The sequence below is a fragment of the Haliotis rubra genome, unplaced genomic scaffold (assembly GCF_003918875.1).
Source record: "Haliotis rubra isolate DU_JTF1 unplaced genomic scaffold, ASM391887v1 Scf73, whole genome shotgun sequence".
Taxonomy (NCBI): Eukaryota; Metazoa; Mollusca; class Gastropoda; order Lepetellida; family Haliotidae; genus Haliotis; species Haliotis rubra.
In genome coordinates, this window is record NW_025767446.1 from 399,103 (window position 1) to 412,349 (window position 13,247).

Sequence of the window (13,247 nt, forward strand, 5' to 3'; positions counted from 1 at the left end):
AAGTTAATAGTTCGGCTGTCTGGCTTGGAATTTTGGGAGTTTTAAACACTGGCATATGTAGCTATGCACTTGAAGAAACACAGTAATGATTTGGCTAATGGTGGGAATAAAGAATAAAAAGAGGGTATTGTGTTCAACATGATTTTCTTTTAATATTTATATCTCAAATCAGTTTCTCAAACTTTGGTAAGTTTCTTCATTTACTAATTACATAAAAGATGTGTCTGCAGAGTGTACTGCATAGCCCCATCACATTATCAGACAGGGGTCGTCCTCCCTGCTGGGGTATGAAACTGATGAAAGTAATACACAATAAACATACAATGCTGAAAAACCAGTATACATACAAGAGTCGGAATGTTCACTTGAGCTGGATTGTTTGTTGCATGAGCAAAAAATAATCAAAAATACAAAACAGGTACACGTCAACAGACACATTGGAATTCAAAGTCATTTGACCTTTCCCTGAATATGCCTGTGACACTCAACAAACTCACAAATGAGGGATGATATCTTTTCAGTTTTGTCATAGATCAATGTTTGAAGACTCACTGATCAAACAGTACTTGGTTCAATACTTTTGTTCACTGCTTTATGTGTGGATTGTCTCCCTTTTGTCCCAGTGTGGGTTACCTCCCTTACACCACTGTTCGTCGTGAGCTTCTGACATCCTCATACTGTGCTGGTTCCGTCTTTTCAAATTTTGTCAGAGGAACTGGACTTTTCTCATCAGATGTTTCTTCCACCATGTTAATTCTTTTTACATCATTTACGTAGAGAACCTGTGAACAAACAGGTGTAAATCAGTTGAACCACAAACTTACCCATTCCTAAACATATTCAGTAAGTTAGTTCTTCTTGGAATACCTACACTAGCTCACAAGCTTTGGTAATGTCAATATTTTATATTGAATTTTGAGCATTCAATTTCATACTGTATAGAGGTGTCCCTTACACATTGTTGTTTGTTTGTTTCTGTTCCCGTCCCTCTATTCCAGCTAGGTAATGGCTGTCTTTACATAATCAAGAATAGACCAGACAATTAAGAGACAGATATTATAAGCAATGATCCCCATTGGGTAAGTCATTCCAGATATATGACTGTTATAGGTTCACCTGGACTAGACAATCCAGTTACTGACCTATACAATATCATGAGACACAAAGTCTGACCACCAAGTACATTAAGCTGACTCCCCTTTAAGCACACTGGATAAAGAATGGTGCAGTACAGTTGATGCCATTAAATATCTATCTCTTATGCAGATGCTGATATTTCGGTACTGAAATCTTTTTTTTCCTTTTTTTTGTTGAAATAAAAGAGTTTACAAACATGAAGGATTTACCCCTGAGCTTATGCAAAAGTCCCAGCTTAATATACTTGTGCCATCCATGTATGCTGATATGACTAAAGTGTTCTTAATTTGGATGTCAAGAGGAGCTATGTGGCATGCCACATGCTTAGAATGAGGAACGAGTTGGGAGACCTTTGGTCACCTCATCAGTTGATTGGAATCAATTCAAACCATGAGTCCCCAATAATATGCGTCTATAATTTCAAATTCAAAATTGGCCCCCCCTCATACAATGCCCACAAATTCCAGTTTCCACTTTTCAGATTCATTTTGGACCATGATTGAAAGATTAAAACTTTTAAGAGGCTGAGAGGCTGATAACTTCATACGTAACATTTTGAAAATTACCTCCATATATTCTTCATTATTAATACTTGTCCTACTTTATGCTATGCATTTCACCATCTTTCAGTCCCTGAATTCTCTTTCTGACCTGTTTCCAGCTTCAGAGAACGCCTCACCCAAACACATTCCTGCTCTGTCCTTTCTGATCAGCCTTGGGGAAACCATTCTGACATTATACATAACAAGGTATATGTGTATAGACACACGATATGAAAAATCAGAAAATCAATTCCCTCCAAATGTCAATATGGTCTCCACCCAAGGATGATTAGCAAAAGAATAATTGACAAAGCATGTGATCCAAGTGCTTGCTGTGCAGGACAATGGTCACCATGACAACAGCTGGAATGTGTTTGGGTGGAGTATATATAACATCGAAACAGGTGTGTAAGAGAGTGAGTTTAGTTTCACACTGCTTTTAGCAATATTCCAGCAATATCACGGCGAGGGACACCAGAAATGGATCTCACACAATGTACTCATGTGGGGAATCGAACCTGGGTCCTCGGCGTGACGAGCAAACACTTTAACCACTAAACTACCCCACGCCCCAAAACAGGTGAGAACGTTTCCTCTGAGGTATCGAAAGAGGGAAAAATGTAGTGTTAGGTATGTTAAGTTTGAAAGACTTCTCTTACCGTTAAAGCACTTGTTAAGATCCCTAGAACAGCACCACCTAGCACATCGCTCCAGTGGTGCTTATAGTCCGATATCCTGGACACACAGACATATACACCACCTAGAGCAGCCCCAAACTGGAGGAGAGCTCGCAGCAGACGACAGTTCTTTCTCCCCAGACGAAGTTGAACATACATCTGAAGAGCAGACAACAAAAAGTACAGCAAACCATTCCAATAGTCTGGCAGAGGTCAACACAACCCTGGAATTTCTGGTTCTGGTTCTCTTGTTCACCCATAATGTTGGATACACAGGTCCCATTTTCTAAAACGAAACCACTGAATGATTGGGTGAAGTTGGTTCAAAAACATTTTGCATTATTTCAGCTATATTGCTGCACTTGATGAACACAAACACACATGGACACACACACACATTCATGGATTTTGTGTTTGTTGTTTAACTCCTAACTCAGCAATATTCCAGCTATATGGCGGCGGTCTGTAAATAATCAACTATGGACCAGACAATCCAGTGATCAACATCATGAACATTGATCTACACAATTGGGATACGATATGTCTCAACCAAGTCAGCAAGCCTCACAACCCAATCCCATCAGTTGCCTCTTCGTACCCATGCATGTATGCACTTCTTCGGGAAATGATATAGCTAATTTATTATTCCACTCCTGCTCAGAGAAACTATAATTTTGACCAGGCAATGGAAAATCAGTGATCAACATCATGAGCATCGATCTATGCAATTGGGATACGACGACATGTGTCAACCAAGTCAGTGAGTCTAATAATCCAATCCCGTTTTTTAGCCTCTTACGCTGGTCGGTTGGTTTGCTGTTTAACGCAGCAATATTCCAGCAATATGGCGGCGGTTTGTAAATAATTGTTCATGAGCATCGATCTACGCAATTGGGAACCGATGACATGTGTCAACCAAGTCAGCGAGACTGACCACCTAATCTCATTAGTCGCCTCTTACGACAAGCATGGGTTGCTGAAGACCAATTCTACCCCGGATATTCAGGGGTGGTTCTGCCTTTGTGATGCTTGTATGAGTATTTTAACTGAATATTGCTCAGGTGATGTAACCTCACTCCCTCACAGCAAAAGAATGCGAAACTGCTGATGCGGCACAATGAAATATTTACTCACAAGTTTACATGGATGTACTAAACAGCACTGTTTCTGCTCAGTTTAACAGCATGAATTGCCGGAGATAATAACAATACAGAACTTTAGCATTTCACATCAGATGATATATACTCACGATAATATATGTCATTGCAAAAGCAATGAATGATGAATGTCCGGACGGAAAAGATTTTCTGGAAACAAACGAAAAAATATTCAGTACTGTTATGATGTTTGTTTGTTTGTTTTCGTTTGATATCTAATAAAGCAAGACAAAACAGTGATTGAAATCATGAGCATCAAACTGAGCCACTGGGATGCGATGAAATCTATCAACCAAGTCAGCGGGTCTGACCACGATTTTAACCCAATCCAGGGATCAAAATAGCGCATCATTTGGTTGCCATGGCAGGGTAAATATTGAAATGACACTAATGAAATATTTTCAGTAAGCCCTGGTGGCACAACTAACGTTTTAAAAATAATACACAACATGATTCATTTAATGGAAAATGACAAAAATTTGACTATTTCTGCACACAATCAAACTGTTTATCAGGTTCACTCTTAATCTCACAGCTTAACATAGGCGTGGCCATTATAAATGCCAGTCACATAACAGGTAATCCTGTATTGAATGATAACATGGTTTGTGGTCCAGGACAAATGAAGCTAAACTAATCTGGCAGTCTTGATAGTGCTCAGAAAATCCAACTCTCAATTTGACAGGTTTACATGATGTCTGATTCATTTAACAATTACTTGAAATGATGTAATCATTTTTTATGTTAAACACGCTTACTTTCACAAAGGCACCGTGAATTATCGGTCCGGTGCCTGATGGTACCCTTCGAAAAAAATGCCATTCTATCCCTGCCATCTTATTATGTGGCATGATTAGGAACAACACTTCACGAACTTGAAAATATCATCAATGCTCCAATCAATCTTACTAAGAAAACCAACACGTAATTCCCTGGAGCGGCCATTATTTACCTGAAAAAAGAGCGGTAATATTGTCGGGCCTCATATGTTCATCTGTAATCAAACATAGAAATCATAAGGGCCTCTGCTTACTTTGCATCAATTATCAGTGCATCATTCGTGCCTTGGCAAACATAGTCGACGATGTAGCCAGTACTGCAGTTGATCTTGGAGAAATCAGGTTTGCAAACATCAAAGAAGTGTGGTCGGAGCCGCCCAACCACCAGTTTGACCACTTCCGTTGTCAGATAGCAGATCCCTCCACCAAAACATGCCACGCCCAGTTGAGCGAAGAGCAGCTTCCCATACATGTTGAAGAAGGTCCGCTTTGCAACTGAGGCCAGTCAATAAGTAGGCGCCTAAGGCTTCTATTGCAAAATCTGAAACAAGTGAGGAGTGAGTGAGTGAGTGAGAGTGGGTGGGTGGTTTGAGAGGGTGGGTGGGTGGGTTTGGAGTGAGGGAGTGGTGGGTGGGTTTTTGAGTGAGGAGTAAGGTGGGTTTGGCGTGAGTGGGTGAGTGGGTGGGTGAGTGGGTGGGTTTACGGAATGAGGGAGTGGGTGGGTTTGCGGAATGAGTGAGTGAGTGAGTGAGTGGGTGGCTGAGTGGGTGGGTGGGTTTACGTGTGAGGGAGTGAGTGGGTGGCTGAGTGGGTGGGTGGGTTTACGGAGTGAGGGAGGGGGGTGGGTGAGTGAGTGAGTGAGTGAGTGAGGGAGGGAGGGAAGGAAGGTTTCCCTAACAACTGCTGATACAAATAACTGGCTTGATGAATGATGCTGCCAACCCCCTTTTGACCACCCAGATGCCAAGATAGACCTTATAAACATATAATAAAGACAGTTTCATGGACATATACATGTAGACAGAAGAGTTACTCTCTGTAAGTGTGGAAATTAGGTATTTTGCTTTGAACATCGGTTGAAAGACAAATCTAGTTATATATAAGCTACAGCCTAATCACAGTTTCAATATTAATTGGGAACAAGGTGTCAGAACTTGATCCAGTTAATCACTTGCCTTTAACTGAATATTTCCGCTATGAACAGCCTCTCATGGCCGTGAAGGTTTTGATAGACTATTTGTAACGTGTGAGCAGCTCATATTTACAGGTAATTTACTATATCTGTTTGTTTGTTAAAACTATGATAATTATCTCCATCAATTATACATGATACAAAATACAGCAATTAGTTTGGACAAAAACATCCAAGTTCATTACTTCTGTCAGTTTGTTGTAAATGTGGTCAAATGATGTTTGAGTAAGTGAGTGAGCAAGTTTTTAGTTTTACGTCGTTTTTAGCAATATTTCAGCAATATCACGACAGGGGACACCAGAAATGAGCTTCACACATTGTACCCATGTGGGGAATCGAACCCGTGTCTTCGCTGTGACGAATGAATGCTTTAACCACTAGGCTACCCCAATCACCCCAAATGAACCTTTGAAGTATTAAAACATTACATACCAGTAGCACCTGTGGGAGGACGCCGATGAGAGCTGCATCCACCATGGTGACCGTGTCGTCATGGTATGGATACATCAGAGATTGGTCATTGCAGAAGAAGCCCCGCCCAAACGGTGTCACGTCGACCTTGAAGATGGCAATGGCCTCCACAAACACTGAAATGAAAAGGTACCATTTAGCAGGGGCATGTACTCATGGAGAAGTTGTTGCATCCGACTACTGCACACTGCTTACACCTTTAGCCCTACCAGGGATTTACCTCAACTCACGAAGGACCCCCAGTTATAAGTTTCTAAGGTCCTTGCGAACAATATCATCCTCGATAATCTCCAGGGTATATGTTACGATCACTCTCCACTATACCCTGGATGCATCCACGGCTTGGCCCGATGATTTTATTACCTCCCTTGGCTGGCTTTTTATCAAAGCAGGTGTCTACGCTGGGAAGTTGAGCGAACCAATCACAACTCACTTTCACTTCTTAAATTATCTAGCCGTTTAAACTTGGTAAACACAATTGATGCAGAGGTACTCTGAAAGAGGTAGAAGGAGTTCTTTTACATATAAGTTTCAGATCTGTCAATTTGTCTGTATTATTTCCTCAAAAATCTGAGTGGCACTGCGTACAAACCTTCGCGACTGCGACCGCTATCTTTGTTGACACTGGCAAGCTCAGATGTAACGGCGGCTTATCTGATTGGCTACTGAGAGAATGCGGAGCCAGCAAAGGGAGGTAATAGAATTATCGAGCCAAGCCGTGGATGTATCCAGGGTATAGTGGAGAGTGATCGTAACATATACCCTGGAGATTATCGAGGATGGGACAATATGAGTGTCCCGTAAAGTAACAGTGTAGAGAACTGTACGTTTTGATCATTTCTTCAGAGCCTAGAATAAAACAACGAATGTAGTCTGATGGATGAAATGATGCATGTAAAGAAACATCCAAACACTTAGCAAAGTCATAGATGTGTTGTGGGTACAATGAATAATATTTTGCATCCCTCTGGAAGTAGTGAATTGTATTTCTGCGTTCATTCTCTACACTCGTGCATTTGCGTGTCACATAAAACCCTGCATACCTATTACTAGGGGTTACTATGAATGGGGAAACAACTACATTGTCATAGTGATAGTCTATTGCAATATACTATTGCGATAGCGATAGTCTGTTGTCACCAACTATTACAATACTATTGCAGTAGTTTCTTTCTCCTTGAATTGTCTCATTTGAAGTCATTTCCCAAATGAATGCATAGTCGATATGAAATAAAGACAAGTTGAAGTAGTTTCAGTGTCTATTAATAACTGACAAGAAACTTGAAACTCAGATCAAGTAAATAGTTCAAACACACTGTTAATCACAGTTTCAAACTCCGAGTCGCATGCCCTGTTTGCCTAAGATTTAACAAGGGCAGATAACAAAGTAACGAATCTGATACTTGTGGTATATGAACTTCCTATATTTTGCCCTGTGCATTTATCAGTACAGAAGTCAATCAGTAAACCATTGATAGTCACACATATTATCAATGCATCGATAGTTTTTCGTTTCTACCTTTGATTAACTGCTATCAGAGACTCAACAATTGCAATCCATCAATTGAGTTCGATGCATCGTTACAGCCCTACCTACTACAGCTCACTCCTTACACCTTTTAGCATACAGGTTACAGCACACTTATATATCTACAAAACTGCAGGAGCACCTAGCAAGTATCTTACTGCCATGTTGAATGTACAAATATCATTACATTCTATTTTGAAGATCAAAAAGCTTGCTACGGACTATATGACATGTAATCAAAATGGCGTCTGCCTCTCGACTGGATCTTTTAAATCAGTGAAACATATTCTGACAAGCTTAAACTGATATAAAAATGGTTAATTATGTTAAAGTTGAGTGGGCAAACAATTCAATGTATAAAATAGTTTAAATAAAGCAGTGAAAGTCAGTAAAATAGATATGTACAGAGTGAACTCAGTTTGGCAGTTACAGTGGTAGCGTGTAATATTTTTTCCGGAAACTGGAAACTTGTTAAAACATCATTGACCAATGAAATTAAAGTATTTTACATGAGTGAGTGAGTATGGTTTTACGCCACTTTAAGCAATATTCCAGCATTATGACGGCGGGGGACTCAGAAATTCACACATTGTACCCATGTGGGGAATCAAACCAGGGTCTTCAGCATGAGCGAACGCTTTAACCACTAGGCTACCCCACGGCCCCTATTCAACATGAAGGTAAGATTAAGCCCTATGACCTTATTATATGACAACACAATGCCTACAACTTCTCTCCGACCTGCTGTCATTTATTGTTCCAATATTTAAAATTTAATTGCTAGTTTTAAATGGATATCTGTGATACACTAGTAGTTTTACTGTTCTTCGTCAACAGGTTTTTCAATTTCTAACTTTATTCATCTTTAATAAAATTAAAAAATGTTCTCATCACGATATTGCTGAAATATTGCCGATGTGACGATAAATATTAACTCACTCACTCACTCCGACCTGCTATGGCTAATCAACTCCAGAGTAGTGTCAATACTTTAACCCAGACCCAAGACAGCGTTGTGCCTGAACTTGACACACAAGAACAAAGTGACCATAGTTCAATGTGGAAACATTCAGACAATGATGTGGCGTAAAACAAGCGTTGTTCATTAATCTCGCAAACTTCCCCTTACCTATTAACACTATGAGTGCATTCATAGTCAACTGAACACAGAAACGAGGACGTGAACTCGTAGAGCGATTCCCTGCTCTGGTATTCTGAAGCATAAGTGATGACACTTCCATACTCAGAACGTCCTAAACACTAGGATGAGCGTTCCAGTGAAAAGGCTCCCCTTCAGAGAACTGTTAATGCTGACAATAATCCAAATGTCTTCTTGTTTGGCCACTGCATTTCAACAAAATACTTTGTTGATCCTTGTCATAGAGATATCACACTTATCACGTAAGCTATGTGCACCTATGAGGGCAGTCAACATTGTATGTGCTTTGCAAGAGTTCAGCCCTAAAAACGTCCATCTACCTTCAGTATAGGGCATATAATACAACACACATAATTTCATTTGCTTTCAAATTTCAATTTTAAATTTAAACCAGAAGGCAACTGCACAGATTCTGTGATAAATAATATGAAAGCTCTGCATCAGCCATCTTCTGATGTCGCTGCAACTCCTATGTAGATGTACCACAGGAAGAAATGGTCCTACAGAACACAGTCCTTCATTCCATATTCAGCACATAAGACGTGGCAGGTTGTTTTCCACTCAAACAGTGATCTCAGTAGTAATAAGCCTGACACTGAAGTCTGATTATATTATGAGAAAAGCACTGTCAACATGGACACGTGTGATGCAAGGGGAGTTTGCCCTTCACTCTGAAAGATTTGTCAAATCATGCTATTACACTTTGCTGGTGGTGAGATAGCATCTCTATTGTGATACATATATTGTCTCTCCACATCACTGATAATGTCCTACAGATAACTCTACATGCACTCTAAGGTAAGGGTCACTTGACTACTGCACCAAATTGCATCACAATACTTATAGCCTGAGCAAAGTTCAACATTTAAAATCTTAGTCAAGACCTTCGTAATATGTCAAGAAGCTTTACAGTAGACATGTGGAGGACATTTCAAAATACTGACATCCGAAGAATTCTACTTCGACATGTGTCATATGTTCCTATGTGGGTATATTTCAGTTGAACAAATGAGTTGGCTGTGCATGTGTTTGTGAATGGGAAGCAGCAGGATGTGCTCACCTTTTCATGAAAGCCTTGTATCAACACTTTTTCATATAGATATAGAATAGAATAGAATAGAATAGAATAGAATAGAATAGAATAGAATAGAATAGAATAGAATAGAATAGAATAGAATAGAATAGAATAGAATAGAATAGAATTATACTTTAATGCCTTTTCAGGAATTTGTGTTACATCAGCAGAGCTACTGACACATTAGAGAGATACCAAACATATTTACATAAATTCTTTGATTTAGGTATGTTCACATTTGTTTAAGAGAGATGTGGTACTTGGAATAAAGGATGTACGGGCTCTCTTATTTTTTACAATTGGAACTTTGTAGCGGCGGCCTGAAGGGAGGAGGTTGTATTCCGAGTTTAAGTAGTGAGTACGGTCAGATATGATTTTGACAGCTTGATTCACGATTTGCCGCTCATATATTGATGATAAACATTCAAATCTGACTCCAGCCATTTTACTTGCAGTGTTAACAATTTTGTCTATTTTAGATTTGAGATGAACTGAGAGAGACCCGTACCAACAATGGATGGAAAATGTTAAAATACTCTGAATAAATGCTACATAAAAAGATGACATCACAGATGGGTTAACATTAAAAGATCTCAGTTTACCCATGAGATGAAGACGTTGTTGACACTTTTTGTATAGGGCTTCAGTGTTAGAGTTCAAGTTCAGCTTAGAGTCAATGAAGGTTCCCAGATACTAGTACTTATACTCCGACACTGTCTCAACACATTCACCGTTGATTATCACTGGAAGCATTTCTGTGGGTTTACTCTGAAAGTCAATTATCAGTTCTTTTGTTTTTTTCGACATTTAAGAGTAAGTGGTTTTCTGCACACCAAGTATATAGTCAGAATCATACTATATATGGTAGTAGACTGTTGTAGAGATTGGTTTGTTGATTTATCACAAAATACTTCAATATAATGAGGGTCAAAATATATATCAAAACTTGTTCATCAAGGGTCCAAATTAACAGACGCTAATACACTAGATGCGTTTAAAAATTCATAGTAACATTCAGTTTTTTTTATAAAGGCCACCTTTTCTTAGCGTTCCATGATTTTGTTGATTTAAATCAGAAAAAATATGAAAATGGTTCCATAAAAACATCGCCATACTCAAGTTTGGTGCTACTTCCCTTTATTTATTGAAGACAATTAACGAAAGATTCTGTATTTAAAATCCACGGAACTTATAGCCAATCACATGCTTAGTATAACATCAGGATTTTCTGATTCAATAATGGTGGACCTCAGCAAACACATGCATTTGTCTAATTTGACATACCGGTATATGATCGAACATTATTGCAAATAATATAACAAACAAATTAAAACGGAAGTGTGAAGGGGAAAGTGGTGAGGAATCGGGGATAAGTCCTGACAAAAAGAAAACTGACAGTGGTCACACCGAGAAATCTAGTACAGCGGTAGGCAGTGTAGGTGTTAAGTGTCAAAATTAAGATATTAAGGTTATTGATAGTTTGGAATTATTTTTATTTCTTTGCTATTTAAACTTCATTTAACTTGTAGCTTAAAAAGTCTTGTGCTTGTGCTTTCAAAAGTTAAATTCTAATCCTCAGGTCATCTAAAAAGAAACATTGAATATGGAATATAATATAAATTCAGTTCAATTTAAGGTGCCATTGGGCATCAGACAGATAACTGATGAGTCCCATTGGGAACAAAAAGTGTGCTCATACCTTTTAATGATCCAATTAAAGTTAACACATCACAACAATAAAGCCATTTCAATCTATTGTTTAATAAATCAGACATCATCATGATCATGTAAACCTGTTAACTCGAGAGCTGGATTTCTTGAACGCTATCATGACTGCAAAAAAAAGCTCAGGTTGATTTGTCCTCGACCCTTAAACTAACCCACCAACTATGTTATCATCCAAAACGGGATTTCTTGTTATATATTATGCACTGCCACTCAAAAGGCCCACGACCATATGTTAAGCTGTGAGACTGAGAGTCCCACCAATAAGCAGATTTATCGGGTGTGAAACTTTGTTTTAAATCATTTGAGGTGGTCAAATTTAACATATTTTCCATTAAATGAATCATGTTGTGTATTATCTTCATAATTTTAGTTGTTCTGCCAGGGCTGAATGAAATGTTTCATACATGCCATTTCAATATTTACCATGCCATGGTACCCGTGAAGATCCGGGTTAGAATTGATCTTCAGTAACCCATGCTTGTCGTAAGAAGCGACTAACGGGATCGGGTAGTCAGGCTCGCTGACTGGGTTGACACATGTCATCATATCCCAATTGAGCAAATTGATGCTCATACTGTTGATCCCTGGATGGTCTGGTCCAGATCCAATTATTTACAGACCGCCGCCATATAGCTGGAATATTGCTGGGTGCGGTGTAAAACTAAACTCACTCACTCACTCACCATGCCATGGTACCCAAACTAAGCACTATTTTGATCCCTGAATTCTAATCCAGATCTTTATGGGGACTTATTTGGTTTGATGGGTACTGCAGGTCTACAGACTCTTCATGATGAACAAGGTTCTAGCTGGTGACAGAAGTCAGCAATATTCCAGCAAACCAAGGTGGCATGCCAACCAGTAGCCTTACCCACACATTTCCATGCCAAAAGCTAGAAGTGTCATATTAAAGGTCACATGCAACGTAAAACACAACTTTGCAGATTCTGATACCTTTCTGTATGGACTTACCGAAACAAATCATCAAAAATGCAAATTCAACTTATAAAGTTGAAAAATAACACGATGAATAAAACGCGCGAAATTGTAGTACAAACGATTCACTAATTTTCCCCCAGCGCAGTGAAATAGGTTCGCGCAGCTTGGAAGCGGGTTGTCCGGTGAATACTCGGTGAAGGCTTTGGTGTGAGCTATTTTTCTAATGTTTTGTTGATATTTCACAGGCGCGAGCTTTTTATATGTTATGACAGTAGATTAACTGTTTATATAATTTCATTTGTCTATTTCACCACACGTTCTTCTTACCGAGTCACTTTCTCAGTTCGATACTTAAAAGCAATGTCATTATTTAGCGTTGACAGAATTTCTAACTGTGATATAGATATGTCGTTGTCACAGACAAAACTCAATGTCTGTTTTATTGACACCGATGTGTCAGCCTGCCTATCTGCTAATGACCATATTCCATACACAACTGCGATCACTGACCACATGCAATTTGAACTTAACATCAATCAGGCTATACACCATAAACAAAATGCATTGATTTATGGACCGAGTTCGGTCTCTGTCACATTATGTAATTACACAGACAGGCAGGTGTGATACTTGTACAAATGACATGTTATGATGTCTGTTGACTGCAAAATGTGATACACAAAAAATGAGCATGTATTTACAAAACCCAACATCTCTATATATACACACACAATTAGCAGTGAGGGCATCTGCAAATGAACCAGCCGTTCCACTTGAGTGCACACCCACCCGCTCTGACTGGGTTCAGTATCCCGGCTGCTTTGTTTCTTGGGAAGTAAACCCAAGTACACAATATTCATTAT

The 13,247-nt window shown here is 39.1% G+C and overlaps 1 protein-coding gene across 1 annotated transcript in view; it reads right to left on the bottom strand.

The window, feature by feature from the left end:
- The window catches only part of LOC124259585 (phospholipid phosphatase 1-like), a 20,653-nt gene continuing 7,406 nt past the window's right edge, over positions 1 to 13,247 (bottom strand). The window contains exons 2-6 of the mRNA XM_046693740.1: positions 5,917 to 6,071; positions 4,547 to 4,797; positions 3,606 to 3,663; positions 2,339 to 2,515; positions 1 to 782 (exon numbers count right to left, since the gene is read on the bottom strand). Coding sequence (XP_046549696.1) covers positions 639 to 782; positions 2,339 to 2,515; positions 3,606 to 3,663; positions 4,547 to 4,797; positions 5,917 to 6,071 — 785 coding nt within the window. The 3' untranslated portion in view covers positions 1 to 638. The remainder of the gene's footprint in view (positions 783 to 2,338; positions 2,516 to 3,605; positions 3,664 to 4,546; positions 4,798 to 5,916; positions 6,072 to 13,247) is intronic.